The sequence below is a fragment of the Globicephala melas genome, chromosome 2 (assembly GCF_963455315.2).
Source record: "Globicephala melas chromosome 2, mGloMel1.2, whole genome shotgun sequence".
NCBI classification, from domain to species: domain Eukaryota; kingdom Metazoa; phylum Chordata; class Mammalia; order Artiodactyla; family Delphinidae; genus Globicephala; species Globicephala melas.
In genome coordinates this window covers 6,319,946-6,341,147 of record NC_083315.2, presented here as the reverse complement: position 1 = coordinate 6,341,147, position 21,202 = coordinate 6,319,946, and the positions used below count along the sequence as shown (strand labels likewise).

General features: G+C 38.5%; 1 protein-coding gene across 3 annotated transcripts in view; it reads right to left on the bottom strand.

Moving 5' to 3' along the window:
* MINDY3 (MINDY lysine 48 deubiquitinase 3) overlaps positions 1 to 21,202 on the bottom strand; it is a 93,378-nt gene that overhangs the window by 18,219 nt on the left and 53,957 nt on the right. For all 3 annotated transcript variants that reach the window (XM_060292287.1, XM_030832403.2, XM_030832406.2), the window contains one exon: positions 5,218 to 5,290. In XM_060292287.1, coding sequence (XP_060148270.1) covers positions 5,218 to 5,290 — 73 coding nt within the window. The remainder of the gene's footprint in view (positions 1 to 5,217; positions 5,291 to 21,202) is intronic.

The window sequence follows — 21,202 nt, the reverse complement described above, 5'->3', positions numbered from 1 at the left end:
AAGTGGGGGAGTAGGTGAAATGAGAGAAAGGTTTCAGAGGTACAAGCTTTCAGTTATAAAATAAGTGAGTCATGGGGATGTAAGGTACAGCATGGTGACTATAGTTTATAATACTGTACTGCTTATTTGAAAGTCTCTAAGAGAACAAATCTTAAAAGTTCTCATCACACACATAAAAAATTTGTAATTATGTATAGTGATCAATGTTAATAGGCCTACTGAGGTGATCAGTTTGCAATACATAAAAATATAAAATCATTATGTTGTGCACATGAAAGTAATATAATATTAAACATCAGTTACACCTTAAAAAAATAAAAATCCTGTGGTGGTGGTGTGTAAATCACTTTGAACTCTACCATACAGGCTAAGAGACAAGGGTTAAAAATAACTACATCTACAATATTATGTTAATGGATACACAATATAAAGAGATGTATATTGGGACATCAAAATAAATTATGGAGGTCACGTAAATGCATTGAACTTTCTTATGTAATTGAAGTTAAGTTGTTGTTAGCTTAAAATAGTTATAAGACTAAGATGTGTTACAAAAGCCTCATGATAACCAAAGAGCAAAAACCTATAATAGACAAACCATAAAGAGAAGAGAATCAAAGCATACTACTATAAAAAAAATCAAGTCACAAAGAAACCAACAGAAGAAGAAAGAAACTACAGAACTACAAAACAATTAATTAACAAAGTGGCAATAGTAATTCCTTACCTATCAACATTTACTGTAAATGTAAATGGTTTTATTTCTCCAATCAAAAGACATAGAGTGGCTGAATGGATAAAAGAACAAAACCCAACTCTATGTGAGTCTATAAAGACTCACTTAAGCTTCAAGGACATGGATAGGCTGAAAGTGATGAGACGAAAAAGATATTGCATACAAATGGAAAACAAAAGAGAACCGGGGTAGCCATCCTTATGTCAGACGAAATACCTTCTAATCAGAAACTGTAACAAGAGACAAAGAAGGTCATTATGTAATGATAAAGGAATGAATATATCAGGAGGCTGTAACAACTATAAACATATATGTACCATATATTGTAGCTCCTAAATGTACTAAATAATTATTAACAAATCTGAAGGGAAAACAGAGAGCAATGAAATAAAGTAGGGGACTTCAATACCCCACATTCAACAACAGTTTGATCATGCAGACAGAAAATCAGTAAGGAAATAATGGATGTGAATTACACTTTAGACAGCATGTACCTAACAGACATATACAGAACACTCCATATACCAGCAGCAGAATATGCATTTCTTCTCAAGTGTACGAAAAAGATTCTCCAGGATAGATCACATGATAGGGCATAAAACATGTCTTACCAAATTTAAAAGGACTGAAATCACACCAAGTATTTTTTCCTACCACAATGACAGGAAACTAGAAAAAAACCACAGGAAGAAAATGCAAAATATATGTAGATTAAACAACATGCTCCTGAACAACCAATGGGTCAAAGAAGAAATCAAAAGGGAAATCAAGAAATATCTTGAAACAAATGAAAACAGAAGCACAATGTATCAAAACTTAGGGATGCTGAGAAAGCAGTTTTAAGAAGGAAGTTTATACTGATAAATGCCTACATTAAGAAACAAAAAGACCTCAAATAAACAACCTCACGTTACACCTTAAGGAACTAAAAAAAGAAGAAAACTACAACAGAGATATATGAAATAGGGAACAGAAATATAGAAAAAAGCAATAAAACAGCTGATTTTCTGACAAGATAAACAAAACAGAATTAAAGAAGAGACATTGTAACTGTTACCACAGAAACATAAAGAGTCAGAAGAGACTGCTATGAACAATAACACACCAACAAATTGGACAAATGAGAAGAAATTGATTAATTCCTAGAAACATAAAACCTACTAAAACTGACTCATTAGGACAAAGAAAATCTTAATAGAGCAGTAACAAAAAGGAGACTGACAATGTAATCCAAAACCTTCCAACAAAGAAAAGTCCAGGAACAGATGGTTTCACTGGTGAATCTACGAAACAACTAAAGAGGAATTAATGCCAATCCTTCTACAAATCATCCAAAAAAGTAAAGATGAGGGGATACTTCCAAATTCACTTTGAGACCAGCATTACTCCGATACCAAAGCCAAATACGGACACTACAAGAAAACATATGAATTCATCCCTGATGAATACAGATACAAAATATTAGCAAACTGAATTCAACAGCAGATTAAAAGGACCATACACTATGATCAAGTGGGATTTATTCCAGGGATGCAAGGATGGTTCAACATATGCAAATCAACAGATCTGATATACCACATTTATAAAAGAAAAAAATTGTATGATCATGTCAGTATGCAGAAAAGGCACTTGATATAACACAAAATCCTTTCATAATAAAAACACTAAAAAATATGGTACAGAAGGAATGTTCCTCAGTGTAATAAAGGTCATAAACAACAAACCTACAGCTAATATCATACTCAGTGGTGAAAAGTGAAAATCCTTTCCTATGAGAACAGGAAAAAGACAGGATTGCTCACTTTTGCCATTTCTATTCAGCATATTATTGGAAGTCCTAGCCATAGCAATTCGGAACAAAAAGGAAATAAAAGGCATTCATATTGGAAAGGTAAAAGTAAAATGATCTCTGTTTGTGGATAACTTGGTCTTATATATAAACCCTAAAGACTCCACTAAAAAACTGTTAGAAAAATGATTTCAGTAAATTTGGAAGATACAAAATCAACATACTGTTATCAGTTGCCTTTCTATACACCAACAAGAACTATCTGAAAGTGAAATTTAAAAAGCAATTGCATTTACAATAGCATCGAAAACAATGAAATGCTCAGGCACACGTTTAACCAAAGAGGTATAAGACACTGAAAACTGTAAGACACCGATGAAAGAGATTGAAGAAAACACAAATGGAAGGATACACTGTGCTCATGGATTATATCAAGAATTAATAGCGTTAAAATGTCCATACTACCCAAAGTGATCTACACAGTCAATGCAATCCTTACCAATATTCCAGTGACATTTTTTCACAGAAATAGAAAAAACTATTCTAAAATTTATTTGGAACCGCAAAAGATACTGCACCATCAAAGCCATCTTGAGAAAGAAGAACAAAGCCAGAGGCATCATGTTACCTGATTTCAAGCTATACTGCAAAGCTCTAATAATCAAAAGAATATGCTACTGGCATAAAAACAAGCACACAGCCCAGTGTAACAGAATAGTAAGCCCTGACATAAATTCATGAATATATGGTCAGCTAATTTTTGATCAGAGTGCCACGAACATACAATTGGAAAAGGATAGTCTCTTCAATAAATGGTGTTGGGAAAAATGGATATCCGCATGCAAAAGAATGAAACTGGACCCCTATCTTACAGTATTCACAAAAAACAATTTGAAATGGATCAAACACCTAAGTGTAAGACTTCAAACTGTAAAGCTACTAAAAGAAAATGTAGGGAAAAAGGTCCTTGCCATTGGTCTTGGCAGTGATTTCTTGGATAAGACAGCAAAAGAACAGGCAGCAAAACTAAAATAAACAAGTGGGACTGCATTAAACTAAAGAGGTTCTGCACAGCAAAGGAAATAATAAAACTGCAACCTATAGAGTGGAAGAAAATACTTGCAAGCCATGTATCTGATAATAGGTTAATACACAAAATATATAAAGCAAAATATATAAAGACCTCAAGAGCAAAAACACAAATAATTCAATTAAAAAGTTAGCAATGGACCTGAATAGACATTTTTCTAAAGAAGACATACAAATGGCCAATAGGTATATGAAAAAATGTTCATCACTAATCATCAGGAAAATGCAAATCAAAATCATAATGAGGTATCACCTCACACCTGTTAGGATGAACTTTATCAAAAAGACAGGAGACTGGATTTCCCTGGTGGTCCAGTGGTTAGGACTACGCGCTCCCAATGCAGGGGGCACGGGTTTGATCCCCGGTCAGGGAAGATCCACATGCCACATGGCATGGCCAAAAAAAAAAAAAAAAGACTAGATTAAATGTTGGTGAATTTGTGAAGAAAGGGGAAACCTTATGCACTGTTGGTGAAAATATAAAATGGTATCTCTATTAAAGAAAACAGTACAGAGATTCTTCAAACAATTAAAAACAGAACTACCATATGATTCAGCAATTCCACTCCTGGGTATATATCTGAAGGTAGTGAAATCAGCAGTTCAAAGAGACATCTGCACAATCACTGCAATATTATTTACAACAGCCAAGCTATGGAAACAGCCTAAGTGTTTGTCAGTGGATAAAGATTACAGTGTTTATGCGTGTGTACACACACACAATGGGATATTATTTAGCCATGACAAAGAGGGAAATCCTACCTTTTGTGACAACATGGATAAACCTTGAGGACATTATGCTAAGTGAAGTAAATCAGACGTAGAAAGACAAATACTGTATGATATCACTTATATGTGGAATCTAGAAAGCTGAATTTGTAAAAACAGAGTAGAGTGGTGGTTACCAGGGGCTTGAGGTAGGTTAATTGGGGAGATGTTGTTTAAAGGTAGAAACTTGCAACTAGTAGATAAATAAGTTCTGGAGAACTAATGAACAGCAGTGGTGATTATAGTCAACAATACTGTATTATAAACTTCAAAATGTTAACAGATCAGATCTTAACTGTTTTCACCACAAAAAAGAAGTAATTATGTGATGTGATAGAGGTGTTACACCTAATGCTAAAATAGTAATTATTTTGCAATATATAAATATATCAAAGCAACATGTTGTATACCTTAAACTTACAGAATGTTATATGTCAATTATATCTCAATTATTAAAAAAAGAAATATTCTGAAACATTTATTCATCTGAATAAATAAATAAATGACTTAAGCTCTTTGAAAAGTTATTCAAGAGGTGGTATTTTTCCCTATTTAACACCATCAGAGATCAAGATTCAAGTAATCATAACTTTAGTACCACAAGAAACACAAAACCCTTACACCATGTGAGAATATGATGATCACTGAAGTTTCCTATTTTTTTTGGTTCCCATTTTCACCATTTCCTATTTAAAAATTTCAAGAAATGCAAGCCTACACTTCTTTCAATAATCCCATAACTCTTTAAAAATAAAACTCAGGAAAGTATCAATATATTTCAAACATATGAAAATATAAAACAGAGGCAATGTTAATAAAAAATAAAATCTTTTACCTTCTGGATCGTAAGTTTGAAAAACTCTTCTGGCTTGTTCTGAAGGAGCCTCAGGGGCAACTAAAGCCATATCCTGAAAACATAAAAAAGCATGCTATCAACGAGCTACAATATAATGGCATTGAAAATAATGACTGATAGTTTTGCTTTATATTATTGTCCAAGTAAAAAATCTAACTGGAAGCATACTCTAGTTTTCAAATATTTAAAAATTAAATCCAGAGATATGACAGCAAATAATTACATAGGAATGCAACTGAAATTTACTACTTTAGGAAGTATGTTACATCAATATCTAGGCACAGATCAATAATCAAGTTCTGCATGTTCAGAATTTTAACTTTTATTAAAGGAAATATCGAAAAGGCGGATTTCTTTTTCCCATAAAACTAACTCTCTATCATGACTAGTTTCTTTACAAAGTAAGCAATATTACAATTTACCAAAAATAAGCACAGAATTCACTGTTATCTTGGACTCTTCACAAACCTTTACTCCACATATATCAACCATTATGAAACTCTACACTTGACTGACATGAAACTAGAATCTAGGTTCTAATTGTTTTCCTCTATTCGTAAATCTGGTCCAAGCATCTGCCTGTAATTGTGTTCACTCAGACACACCTCATCAGAGAACAAGTTTCCAAGCATCCCTTTTTACCATCTTGAATCCTTTTTAAGAAGTGGGTATAAAGGGAACATATCTCAACATGATAAAAGCTATTTATGACAAATCCACAGCCAACATAATACTCAATGGTGAAAAGCTAAAAGCCTTCCCGCATATAAATTAATGAACTTAGAACACTCCCTCAACACCATAGACAAAAATAAACTCAAAATGGCTTAAAGACTTTAATATAAGACATGACACTATAAAACTCCTAGAAGAGAACACAGGCAAAACACTGACATAAACCACAGCAATGTTTTCTTAGGTCAGTCTCCCAAGGCAATAGAAATAAAAGCAAAAATAAACAAATGGGACCTAATCAAACTTATAAGCTTTTGCACAGCAAAGGAAACCATAAAGAAAAAAAAAAGACAACCTACAGAATGGGAGAAAATATTTGCAAATGATGCAACTGACAAGAGCTCAATTTCCAAAATATACAAACAGCTCATACAACTCAATAACAAAAAAACAACCCCCTCAAAAAATGGGCAGAAGGGGCTTCCCTGGTGGCGCAGTGGTTGAGAGTCCGCCTGCAGATGCAGGGGACACAGGTTCGTGCCCCGGTCCGGGAAGATCCCACATGCCGCGGAGTTGCTAGGCCCGTGAGCCATGGCTGCTAAGTCTGCGCGTCTGGAGCCTGTGCTCCGCAACAGGAGAGGCCACAACAGTGAGAGGCCCGCGTACCAAAAAAAAAAAAAAAAAAAAAAAATACGGGCAGAAGACCTAAATAGACATTTCTCCAAAGAAGATTATACAGATGGCCAATAGGCACATGGAAACATGCTCATCGCTAATTATCAGAGAAATGCATTCGAAACTACAATGAGGTACAACCTTGCACAAGTCAGAATGGCCACATCATTAAAATGTCTACAAATAATAAATGCTGGAGAGGGTGTGGAGAAAAGGGAACCCTCCTGCACTGTTGGTGGGAATGTAAATTGGTGCAGCCACTATGGAGAACAGTGTGGAGGTTCCTTAAAAAAACTAAAAATAGAAGTACCATACGACCCAGCAATCCCACTCCTGGGCATATATCCGGGGAAACCCATGGTTTGAAAGGATACATGCACCCCCACATTCATAGCAGCACTGTTTACAGCAGCCAAGACACGGAAGAAACCTAAATGCCCATTCACAGATGACTGGATAAAAAGATGTGCTGTATACACACACACACACACACACACACACACACACACACACACACACACACACACACACACACACACACACACACACACACACACACACACACACACACACACACAATGGAATACTACTTAGCCATAAAAAAGAATGAAATAATGCCGTTTGCAGTAACATGGATGCACCTAGAGATTATCATGCTAAATTAAGCCAGAAAGTCAAATACTGTATGATATCACTTATATGTGCAATCTAAAATATGATACAAATGAACTTATTTACAAAACAGAAACAGACTCACAGACACAGAAAACAAACTTATGGTTACCAAAGGGGAAAGGGGGTGTGGGAGGGATAAAATCGGAGTTTCGGATTAGCTGATACAAACAACTATATATAAAATAGATAAACAACATGGCCTTCTGTACAGCATGGAGAACTATATTCAATATCCTGTAATAAACCATAATGGAAAAGAATATGAAAAAGAGTATATATATTTGTATAACTGAATCGCTTTGCTGTACACCAGAAACTAACTCAACATTGTAAATCAACTATACTTCAATAAAAAAAAAAAAAAGTTGTGGGGTATAAAAGTCAAAAAGAATTTAAATTGCTGTTTCTCTGTGGAAATACATTTTTGTAAGAAATGCACTAATTAACTTTTGTCCTAATCATCCTGCCCTTACCTCAAACATGAATAAACTCTAAGAGTCAATTAGAGTAGTTATTTTTAAAAACTTAATTAATTAATTTTTGGCTACGTTGGGTCTTTGTTGCTGCATGCGGGCTTTCTCTAGTTGTGGTGAGCAGGGGTTACTCTTCCCTGTGGTGCGCGGGCTTCTCTTGTTGCAGAGCACGAGCTCTAGGTGCGTGGGCTTCAGTAGTTGTGGCATGTGGGCTCGGTAGCTGTGGTACTTGGGCTCGGTAGCTGTGGCTCGCGGGCTCTAGAGCGCAGGCTCAGTAGTTGTGGCGCACGGGCTTAGTTGCTCTGCAGCATGTGGGATCTTCCTGGACCAGGGCTTGAACCCGTGTCCCCTGCATTGGCAGGCAGATTCTTAACCACTGTGCCACCAGGGAAGCCCCTAGAATAGTTCTTACTGGGCCATGCCTGAACACCTCCTCAATAGTATGTTCGGTTCATATAGGAGTAGAAATCAAATGGGTACGGGAATCAAAACAACGGAATATATACAAGCTCCTACACAGTTTTAATGTGTTAAAATAAATGATAAAGTACTTTTTAAAATCTGTTATTTTACCACATAGTAAAATTTGGTGATGTACAATTATTTCCCTTTTACCATCCTGTGTTAGCAACTTTTAGGGTCTCCTTTTCGTGCATTTTCAATGTTATTTTGTAGCTAATACACATGTCAAAGGACATGCTTTCATCTGGTTCAACCTTCAATGCCTTTCTGATTTTATGATCCAGTCCTTTACTGCTGGACACTTGGATTGTGTCTAATCTTTTGCCATAACCAATGCTGCACCAAATAAACTTGAACATGTAATTTCATACATGAACAGTTGTATCTGTAGGACAGAGTTCCAGAGTAGGATTGCTGGGCCAAAGAAAGAAGGCATTTAAAATTCTGGTAGAATACTGCCAGATTCTTGGGTTAACTTTGTTCATTTAACCTATTTTTAACAATATTTCTTAAAGTGCTTTTCTGTGTCCAATACATCACCAGGACAGTCTTAGCTCTATAATTACCTTTATATCAAGGCTAGGATTGCAGCGTCAGCTCTCAGATTTAGGGAGCAATTACTAGCACAGGGCTATCATTATTATTACTCCTTAGCTTCTTTTACCACTCCCAAACCTTAATTGCAAACATTTCTACATGGATTCCAGAATAAGCTTTAGCCCCCTGAACTATTTCCAACTCTCCTTTCTTTTTTCAATTCTTCCCTTTAGAATGGCTGTTGGAATTTGTGGATGAGTGCTGTCACTGAAATTCTCACGGAGGAGAAGGTATACAGCTGGAGATGAGATTTTACGCAAGGGGGAACATCTGGAGACACAAGATGAAGATATAGTCATTCTTCCTATTCACAATCTGTTGCATTTCAACCTTTATTACTAGTAAGTGATGAGCCAAAGTTTGAAATGAGTTTTAAAACATTACTTCAAAATTTCTAAATATTAATTAAAAGTATGATATAAATAGTAGGAAAGGGAATATTGTTTTTCTCGGTCAAAATAAAACACTCTTTTGGGGGAAGAGGTGGCAGAGAATATAAATGAAGCATCATTTTAATCTTCCTACAAAGTGAAGTTTTGGGAAATTACTACCATTTATAAAGTTGGGGGAACAAGGAAGATTCCATTTTTAGCCAGAGAAAAAGGTCTGCATCAAATTCTCTGGCATTAAAGATTTCAGAAAATGCAGGAGTGCAAAAAAAAAAATAATAATAATAAAATGTTCACTGCTTATCATCTGCCTCTGGTTATGAACATATAAAAAAATTAGGCTACAGAAAATGTGTTCTTAGCTCTTGTTCGAATAGGCCTGGCCTGATATAGAAAGATCAGTTGAAGCCTAGGGAAAACTCCTGGCATACTCTGGTTTAACAAGTGTTCATTTAGAGTAAGGGCTGCCACATGTTTTCTGTAATGGGCCAAAAAGTAAATACTTTTGGCTTTGCAGGCCATAAGGTAGCATGATAATACAATGCATAGGCAGCAAGATGGTACGATATATAAACAAATGCACATGGCTGTGTTCCAATAAATTACAAAATAGGTGGTAGGGCTTGATTTGGCCTGTGGGCCATAGTTTGCTGACCCATGATTTAGAGAATATATTATATTTTCCCCCCAAATGCTCTAACACTGAGTAAACATGCCTTCTTTTGACTCATCTGCAGATATAATGATATCTTAATCACCTTACTAGGTTTTACCAAGATGATATTTTGGGTCTCATCTGAGAGAGAAAAGAGGGTAGGAAGTTCTAGCTGGCAGGAACAGAATCATGAGAGGCAGAAAGATGTGAATTAGTGTAGCACAAGGGGAACTGACAGAGCTGAAGAGGACTGAGAACTGTGAGAGGCAAGGAGTAGTTAGGCAGGGAAATCAGTGTTGATGGGAGAACGAACTGACTCTGAACGTGCAGGGTTTGCAGGTGATGCACGTGGCTGTCTTAATGCTCGGCACACTACGATCACCCAGGGCTGCCCATCGTAGGCTTCTCATGCGCCAGGAGAAAGAGGCCATGGGCCCTAGAGGAGGTCAAGGCTGGAGAGCCTGCCAGGTAAGACACGGAAACAGGTGAACACAGATTACTTCAAAGACGTCAGAATAGAGTATTTCCAAAAAGGAATTTAGAGAAGTTCTTGCTTGAAGCTTAAAAGTGTGAAACAAGTATCTCAAAATGCTGTGAGGAAACAACAAAAAACCTCCAGATGTAAACTACCAAAACAGAAATTCCTTTTTTCCTCTCAAAATACAACCTAGTGGTAGTGGTCAGGTTCCACATAATAAAACCATCAACTCTAACTGTCATGACTAATAAAGCAAATTGTGTCTTGAATGATTAAGAAACAAAAATCTTGCTTGCTCCTTTGATCTCAGTGATATACTAATGGCTAATATGCTAAACTCCTTAGGAATTAACCATTCTTAATCATATCACTTATTTTAAGATGTGTTTATACAAGAGGGGTGAAAAAAAACAAAGGCCAAAACAAAAAAGATTACAGTAAATTCTAATGAAAACATTCCAAAAGTTTTCATCCACAAATCAAAACCAGTACAATCTTCCAAATTGATTATTGCTTGCTTATTCTGAATGTTTACAATGCTTTTTAGATTATTATAGAAAAAGATCTCTTAGTTAAAGCTTGTTTAAATTTATATAATGTTTAAACGTTTATAGATGAAATCAGGACAAGTTATGAAACCACCTTCTCTTCCCATTAAAGTGCTTCATCCTGAACTCCTTTTACCTTTCTAATTCGATTTAAAATAACAAATTCCAACACTCACTTTTACCAATTTATTTAACGTAAACACTTCTGAACAAGGCTTCCGGTTTAAGACCTGGAGCAGAATGATCCATGTAGTAATTTTGGTAATATATTAATATTATATATATTTCGTATTTGCATAGCAAGTTTGAACAGCAAGTATAGAATACCATTAATTGAGAAAGAGTCCTTTACAACCTTAAGATATACAACTTGTGTGAGATATAACTGCCAAATTTTTCTCATTGCACATGAAATGATTTAACTAGAAAGGATAAAGTAAAATAGAACTCTTACGTAAAGACTGTGTAGGTGTGAATAATAATACAAAGAAGGGATTCTACCCTTAGATTTTCCATTTCCAAGACTTAATATGGCAATAGCTTTCAGATTACATATTTATTTTTCCCATATAACTATCCACACGGCCATAATGTTTTGATACTGTCAAGCCTATTAGATGACATAAAGACCTAGTCTATACATTTAATGTCACAATCTAATGGAAGAGAGAAAAATATGTTCCTATGTTTCCACAAATATTATTAATATTATCTTAAAATTACCTTCTCAAATAACGTTCAAACATACATTAATCCCCCACCCTCAAAAAACTGTTGAGTTATAAATAAGTAGAGATTCCAATGATGTAATTCCAAATTATCTAAGTCAGCAAGGATACTTGTAAGCATTTTCTTTTTTTTCATCCCCAGTTGTAGCACTTAGGAGAAGACTTCACTGTGTACTGCACCTGAAACTCTTTAAGGTACTCCCACTAGCAAGAGATTCTGAACATGAGTCTAATATTTAAATAATATTTTAATTCACTATGCTTTTAAACTCTGATTTATCATCAACATTATTTTTACTTTAAAAGTAGTTCTCTACATTAGTCAAATATAATCAGATGCTTTCATCACAGGACTGTTAGGGCAAACAACCAATTTACTGGTCAACAGGGATTGCTAAACAATATAGCGTTTAAAATTATCTAGCCTCACCCAACTTCCCTTAACTGGCAAAGTGCTACAGAAGAGAAGAGGGGGGAAAAAAACCCCAAAAGCCAACAAAACAAACCAAAAAACCACCAAGGTATAACGGGACTATCTAATATCCTAGAGTCATGAAACAAATATCTTTTTCATGTAGCACTGTCTGTTCACCATAAACCTTTTAAAATGTTGTAAAATTAGCTACCCTTCTAAACACCTACAGAAATATAAGCAGGGCCCGTGTTCAGCTCGTTAGCTAGGTGTAAGTATGTAGCTCATTACTGGAAAGGTCTTTAAAGCTTACTTATTATACCTTCCATCATTATCAGGAGCAATCTGCTGTCAGGAGTAATCAAGGAGCCTCTGAGAACTTGTCTTCAGGAATGGTCATGCACACACAGATGACATTCTAGCTTGCAGACAACATCTGACAGTGCTACTAAGAGTCCTTCCAAAAAAATAATGAAGTTAACTGGTATATAATTTCCCTTTACCCTTTAAGTAAAATTTTGCTTTAAAAATCACTTTATTGGGCTTTCCTGGTGGCGCAGTGGTTGAGAGTCCACCTGCCGATGCAGGGGACGCAGGTTCGTGCCCCGGTCCGGGAAGATCCCACGTGCCGCGGAGCGGCTGGGCCCGTGAGCCATGGCCGCTGAGCCTGCGCGTCCGGAGCCTGTGCTCCGCAACGGGAGAGGCCGCAACAGTGAGAGGCCCGCGTACCGCAAAAAAAAAAAAAAAAGAAAAAAAAAATCACTTTATTGTATGTTCCATATTGACTCTTCACTAACTACCTAGGAAAATAATTTGGGAACCAGTGTGAAACATATTATAAATCAGTTGTCAAATGCTCTCAAGTATATAATGTTCTTCAGTGCCAGTGTTAGAAACAGAATGCGGTTAATGCCATTAATTGAAAGTAGGTAGGGCAGTGGTCCTTTTTCTTACTCTTCCATGATTTCCCAAACAATGCGCAAAAGGCCCAGCTACTCCAAAACAGCCCACTGCTGACTTGCGTTGTGTCAGCAGAGAAGTCAGGGTAGGAAACATAAAGCAAAGCCCTTTGGGATTCTTTCTACACAGGAACATACACTCTGAATGTGTAAGTGAAATAAGGTAGTAGGAGGAAAGTCTCCGACAGATATGATCTGCCATGATCATTACAATTATTAATATTAACCACTGGACTTCTTTTTCTCCCTATTGCCACGACTGTACAACTCACAGTAGGGACCCCTCTAGCCTTTCTCCAGTGGTTTCTGCCAGAGAATTCATCCCTCAGGCCCAAGGCGTCCACTCTCTTATGCATCTAGAATCACTTTCTGTGTTCTCTCGTTTACTATGAAGAACCGGACCAAGAGAAGCTCTTTGCCATTTAACTACTGTATGTCATTAAAGAAACAGCTAACACAGCCATTACTCTCTAGGCACACGGACACCTACAAAATTCAAGAAAAATGATTATCTGACTTTTTTAAATGGTAGAAATTAATATAATCACCTGGGCAAAAATCAATCTGACAGTCAAAAATTCCTCCTTATTTCTAGGCAAAGACTCTTTATATCCTTTAAATTAAACTCTGTTAAATCACGTGGACCCACAGTTACCCATGGTGGTAGATTTGGTACTGTTGTTCTCAATTCCTTGCGCTTCCCTGTAAGAGTACAATCGCTGCTTTTTGCTATGGGACCCGTAGTACCTCTTTGTGGGTGTCTACTTCCTAGCCGCACTGACATCAGGGATTAGCCAGGTGCCTTTTTTGGCCAGAGAAATACAAGCAGAAGTGACATTCTGCCAGCTCCTGGAAGAGCTTTAAGTGTCATCAGTGGCTGGGCCAGGCGTCTTCCTCTTCTCCCTCTGCCAGGAGAACTGCCCCTTCCTGACAGAGGCTACTCCTCGGTCCAGATCACAGCAGGGGAGAGGCACCTGGAGGACACGTGCAGCCAGCATACAAATTAAGAGAAAGAAGCTTCGGTGTGTGTGTGGGGGGAGAGGGCTATGGTGGGAACAGTTTGCCCCAGCACAGGCAAAAAGACTGCACTGTTTGCAGTTTAAACGTAATAAAACTCACTTTGTCAAATTCCTCTTTATCATCATCCCATGCAGGCAGTTCTAGACAATTTCAGTGGTCAAACATCCCACCTACCTGGGGTGGACTGCTCTCATTGCCTCCCCTCCCCACTTCTTGACTACTACTGCGTAAATCACTCAAATTTTAGGATTGTTTGTGACTTCAGGAAGCTGGCAAAAAGAATTAAACCCTAATATTCTGGCTGGGGTTTCAGCTCGCTTATGTCACATGTATAATATCTGCTCGTCCCATTCAAACTTGACCTATTTTTTCCTCTTCTATTCCTCCATGCTACCCACTGACACTGATTTTAACAATACAAGCTGCATATGGAGAATCTCCACATATACACACTTCCTGTGTTTCCTATGAAAATGGATGCCTAGAAAGATGACTGACATAGTAGTCCACACAACACTGGTCATTTAAGCTTGGTAGGCTTGGATTAGTATAAATGCAAAGTGAGAGACCTCCCTGACCCTACATTCCCCCAAATCCTACCTCCTTTTCTATTATTTTAAACAGGGTTTTACTGTGAAAAAACTCAATTTTTAATACTCTTAAGTTTTATCAAGCTTCACAGACAAGTTCTTACTGTTCATTAAGTAACTGTTCTACTTCCATGAATAGGCTTTACATTCATGACTTGAATGTTCATGTTTAGCCTTTCATATCAAGATAAGCATGCAAACATAGTATAGATGGGGGGCTTCACTGGTGGTGCAGTCATTGAGAGTCCGCCTGCCGATGCAGGGGACACGGGTTCGTGCCCCGGTTCGGGAAGATCCCACGTGCCGCGGAGTAGCTGGGCCCGTGAGCCATGGCCGCTGAGCCTGCGCGTCCGGAGCCTATGCTCCGCAACGGGAGAGGCCACAACAGTGAGAGGCCCGTGTACCGCAAAAACAAAAACAAAACAAAACAAAACAAAACAGATATAGTATAGATGGTCTGGGGAGAAATGATTATTTCAGCTGGTACTGTACCTGATCCCAATTTTTGCTTCCATCTTAATCTCCTAGCACAACGAGTATGGTTCAGCCATACTGAACCAATTACTATTCTCCAAATATAGCCCGAAGTTTCCCAACCCACATCTCTTGCCTTTTTGCTTACGCTTTTCCCAAGACTAGAATACATTCATTTCATGTAAGTCTAATATACGTCATGTCCTTTAATTCAAGTATCAGCCCTCTGCACCCCCCTCCCCTCTTTCAATCTCTGTTTCACACTACAATAAAAATTTGCTTGTTTTCCTAAGGGACAGAAGTAGCTAAAAGCTCGGGAGACAGAATCCTTGCTTTAGCCAGTAGGTGTTAGTTTTCTCTGGCCCCAGAGTATAAAATGTAGATGAAAACGGAACGTATTTCACAGGGTTGCATTGAGGATTGAATGACAAATGCATGTAAGATGCTTATCACAGTGCCTGATACGGAGCAAGCACTCAGTAGAATTACCTAGTAAACTATTATAATGTATTATTATTACTATTTTTGGCCTCACGGCGTGGCATTCGGGATCTTAGTTCCCCGACCAGGGACTGAACCCGCACCCCCTGCAGTGGAAGCATGGAGTCTTAACCACTGGACTGCCAGGGAAGTCCCTACAATGTTATTATGAATCCTTGCATTTCAACAGTACTTAGCACCATGCCCAGTGTCTGCTCTACTAGGTACTGGGGGAAAGCAGCTAAATCAGGTAGTACCCGATCACAAGGAGGTAGGAAGTTTAAAGAAATTCCACGAGCATAAGGGAGTGAGAGAATCAGCAATCACATCACGAAAGCTGTCAAGCAAGGCTGGACCATGAATGCTGAGCAGGACTGTGATCACAACCTGGGCAGATGATAACATAAACAAAAGCACAGGAAAATAAACAAAATCATAAACCTGTTAATACTTACTATCATACATTAAATATGCTATAAGGCCTTTTCTGCTACCCACTCCATTTGCTACAATTATTTTCATCAATTCTAGACGGACAGGTAGAGATGTGGACTCATCAATGCTGATTCTAATGAAAACTCACGGACTTCACTCATAACAGAACGCCTTTAGGCCTTTATATCAGCGATACTTTATCTTGCTTGGACAATTATTTGGGTTCTACTGTAACAAAAAGTTGTAAGAAACAAATTCAAATGGAAAGAGGAACTAATTTCAGTAAGCTGGGTGACATCACTGACATGATTAACTAAGAGAAAAAAAATTCATAAAAACCAATACAGAAACATGACAAGTTATGATTTAAACTATAAAAATTAATACTTTAGCTCTTAAATCCATTTCCTTTCTGTAGCAGATAAGGCATGAAATTTAAACAAATGCACAAACTCTAAAATATACTTAGGATAAACGGATGGGATGACTAAACCGCATTAATACATAAGAAAACCCTATTATTTTACAAAATGCCCAACTGTGAATCTAATTATATTCCAACTCCCAAGACTTTTACCCAGTAATTCAAGATACATAGAAGTGAATATTCTTTATAATAAGATCTATAAAGCATCATATTACTTCATTTCCTTAAAACTGTGGATACATGTAGAGGAACGTATTAATGGTAAAGCAGAACTGTCCAACTTTTGAACACCCTCAAAAAGGGCTCTATCATGTAACTGCAGTAGTCTTGTTAATGTTACACTGAAGAGTGATACACAAAGGAGCTTGCTCTGTAGAAAGAATTCTATCTAGATTCCCAGGAACAGATACCACTGTAAGAACAGTCTGCTCATGCAGGAACAGTTAAATGTTTTGTTTCTCCTTTGCATTAAATTCAGTTTCTCTATATACTGTGCCTTTAAACAGAAGTGTGTTTTCATGTGTTCTTATCTAAAAGGAAAACTGCTTTATCATAGGAAAGGTCAAAGGTGACACTCTGTATACACATACAAAGAGTCCTTTTATAACCATAAGAGAGAACAAAAAGGAATGTAAAACTCATCTTCCCAACTTCAAAAGAAAGTCTGAAATGGATTACCAAGGAAATTAGTCACTGATCTTCTGAAGATGAAATTAGATGTTACAGGTAGGTTCCAACTATTTTTATGTTGTACCAGCAGCTGTCATCCCAGAGATTCAAATGCACAAAACCAAAAATGCCAAATTTATTTGTCTAACACTTTATATATATATAATTCTAATAATATTAAAGTATCATATTTTCAAATTTAAAGCCCTTGTCTTGAATTTTCATTGAAAATTAAGTCCATAATTAGTTCCAATTCAAGGGGAAAATATGAAAGTGACCCAAGTAATTTAATCTTAGGCCCCAAATATAAAAAAGGAAGTCAATGAGGCAAAGGGAAAAATGATGATTAGAGAGATGAAAAACATAACAGGACAAATATCCAAATGTTCTATCAGGTAATATTTGGGCATTTAAAGTATATTAACATGTCTCAGTACGAAAAGGCCTGGCTTCTAAAAGAAGAAAAGATTTAATATATCATAAAACAAATGCTACACCACCTTGTTTTAACAATAAAGTTCTAAATTCCTTAAGCATCTACTGTTCAAAATCATTTCTTCTACCTGTTCAGGAGATCTGCAGGTTTTCAACTAACTCATGAAGAGTACCATGGTATATGTGAACACCCTGCCCATGCACACAGGGCTCGCTCCCTCCCAAGGTACAGATCCAAAGGTTTTACTCTGCCATCGTTCAGAAGGCCTTCTTGGAGCATTCTCTACCTTACTTAACAGAAACTGTCTCCTTCTTTGACGAGGTCCATGTACGTACACTGTACTACAATTCACCTCACCCACATCCTTCCCCCCCACAAGGTCGTTTTATTGTCAAACCATAAATACAACACTGAGATGAAATCATTTAAGCAACTGATCCTCCCTAACCATTAAAACGATGTCTTTTTGCCTTGGCATCAACCAACTGGGAAATAATGTTGCAAGAATTCGGGGTGTAGGGGGTGCTGAATTTCCGGCAGGGGCTTTTGGCGATTTAAGGAACCAAGTGGAACTTTCCTCTTCTCCCTAGGGATGTCCCACTTTTGGACAAGAACAGACAGGTAAAAAGAGCATCATTTAAACAGCTCAGTTTTAAATTTTATTACCTTGTAAAAATCTTTTTTTTTTTTTTTTCTGTTCCTTTCCTCCATTTGACATCAGTAAAAGTTTTAAACACCACAAAACTGATTTGGGTGTAAATGGCAAATGGTACCAAAACGAAATGAAACCAAAAATCCAAAGGACAAACAGAAAAAAAGCCTAAATAAACCCTCAAGTTTGGTCTTGGGGGGTTTACATATCACAAGAACCGTCAACTCAACCCCCGGGCAACGTGACTCCTTGGAGAACTGCTGGGTCCACACCAATGACACAGGAGACCGGAAACAACGTCTTCTGTTAATTAACACAGCAAGGGTGACACTAGGTAACTTGTTTTTTTAAATACAGTACATTGTACCCAGGTCCCAAGAAAACCCTGCATAAGCCCCTTGTGGAGACTTGAGCCAACGCACTGGCTGTTTATAAAAATATTGTGTTGCTACAAAAGTATAAATTAATGCTACTGGTACTAAGAAATATTAAACACATAAAACTTCCAAGGATTAAGAAAAATATTCATTAGTACCTGTAGAAAACTCTGGCCTAAAAAGATTTTTTTGTGTTTCTTTTCTTGTAAATTTTTTTTTTGGTATTTTTTTAAGATGACTTGAGTTTCTTGCACTCAGAGAGAGACACACAGTCAGCTGTTCCTATGGCATTGCCTAGAACGTCTTAACTACTGAGAAGGGCTGGGGGTGCACACGCATGGGTACTGAGTGGGGCCCGGGAGGGAGGGGCACCAAGGCTTTCTCAAGATTTACCTGATGTGAAAGAATCACTGATGCGAAGTCACGGGGAAAAGAAAAAGGCAGGATCATCACAGCACAACTGAGAATAATTTATGCTTTTTTAAAAATATCTCTGCTTCAGGTGGTTGCACAAAATGATTTCCTGATGCTTGGCACCTGAATGGCCCTGGACGCACTGCCCGGCGGGGCCGGGAGACTCCAGCCCCGTGCCAGGCCACGAGCTCGCTCACCGCTTTGGAACCCAGCCCCCTGGCTGGGTGGGAGGGAAGGGTCCCAGGTAGGGACCGGCTGCCACCTGGGTTGCTGGAGGAGCCCCCCTTCCGGCTGGCCTCAGACCCCACAGTCTCTTGCCAACCTGGACTTCAGGAAGCGCCACAGGGATCCCAGACCCCTGAGGCTGCGGACCAGGCCAGGCTGTGCCCCTTTAAGGAACTTTGGATCGAAGAGTCAAGGTGCCCGGTGGGACGCGTGAGTGGGGAAGACACCCATGGGTCCTGATGCTGACACCCAACTGCAAACGTAGCAAATCCTTCTCTGTACAGGAGTTGAACCTTTAAAGCATCGCCCGTGGTGGTGGAGGGGCATGAATATAACAAACGGCAACCCGCTGCCCTTCACCCTCATCAAAGTGGGAGCAGGTGCCTCTTCGCACAGAAACCACAGGGTCCCTCCAGGGGATGGTGGGGCTCCACTGACCACGATCCTCAAACGCAAATGAAGAGAGGAAGAAAAACAACAACAACAAAATCCTCCAGAAAACCCTGAAAAGGGGACACTGGGAGGGAAACAGAAGAGGGAAAACACTGCATCACTGGTGCACCATAACTGGCCTAGCAAACATAAGCCACAGTGAAGAGGGGGCAGGCCCCTTCCCAGTTCTCCCACTGGCCCGGCTGGATACAGGGGGCTGAGGTGGGGCTGGCGGGGCTGAGACAGGAGCCCCCAGCCACTGTCTCCAGCGGACAGCCTGAGCCTTACTTAGCCTCCTGGTTTCATCTAAACCAGCAGCCTTTCTAGAGGCCCTCCCTCAGGTACGTCCCAGGGACAGAGGCACTGCCGCTGTGCCCAAGGCAAGGGCAGAGCTTTGAACCTGCCCGGCTCAGTGGGCAGGAGGAGACTGCTGGCCGTGCTTTGGGTGCCTCCTCTTCCCGTCTCTGCAGGCACATCCATTGTCACAGCAACACTCAAGTACAGTCCCCTTCTGGGCCATGGCTCACAGGACCTCCCTTCTCCATCTACATCCCAGGTTCATTCCAAACCTGTCTTGTGAACCTGTGCCCGCAAGGGTGCATGCTGCATCCCTGACAGCTCTCCAGGTGCCCACTTTCCAAGGAGTCTAGTCCAAGTCCAGGCGCAAGCCTAGGGGACCCCTAAAGGCAGAGGGTCTGCTTCACAGTGGAAAACACGCCCTGCAGAGTTTTTCTCTGGTGTTTCTCGGAAGTGCAGGAGAGAAAGGAGCAAACTGAAGGAGAAGACGCTTGCCAGCCTACAGAGCTGGTGTCAAAAAAAGTCCTTCCCAGAAATCTGGAGATGCAGAACGTCTCAACTGTGTCATCGGACTGTCCTCTCTTCACCAAGAAACCTTCTATTGGCGGGTTCTGTGAAACCCCTGCTGCTTGATGACTCTGAGCTCCTAAAAGGTCCCTGCAGTTAGATTCTGTGCTTTCCCCCCCTCAATAGTAACTAGAAAACTCCTATTTACATAGGGTAGCAAGCTACATTTTTTCCAACCACGTTCTCTAAAACACGTCAGAGTACAATATCATGTTTGCTGCTTCACACAGATGCTAAGATTAAAAAGATGACCATGTCTACACTGGATAGAAAAGACTTAATAAAACATGGCAGAGTTCAATTTAAAAATTTAAAGATTACATAGAGAAGATGGTCATAAATTATCTGAAGTTTTACAACCTGTTCATAAAGGTTATTAAAATTTATTTTCAACATTGACATTCAAATAAAACTCAATTGTGAAAAATCTCTCCCAGTCCTACAAAATGTGTTCAGTGATTCTCTATGGGTCAAGAAGACAGTTCCAATGATATAAAAATAAGTTCTGGGCCATTGGACATCTCAAATATCAAGTGATTTTATTAAGTAAACAGATGGCACTGAAATTTAAAATGACAAACTTATAACTCTTCTTAAAAAATTGTAATTACTTAGACTCCTAAAGATAAGCTGTTCATCTCGAAAAGAAAAACCAAAACAGTTATTTCACTGAATAGAAACAATTTTCTTACCCATCCTCAACCATGAAGGCAAATTTTAAATATGATAGCGTATATAATGTG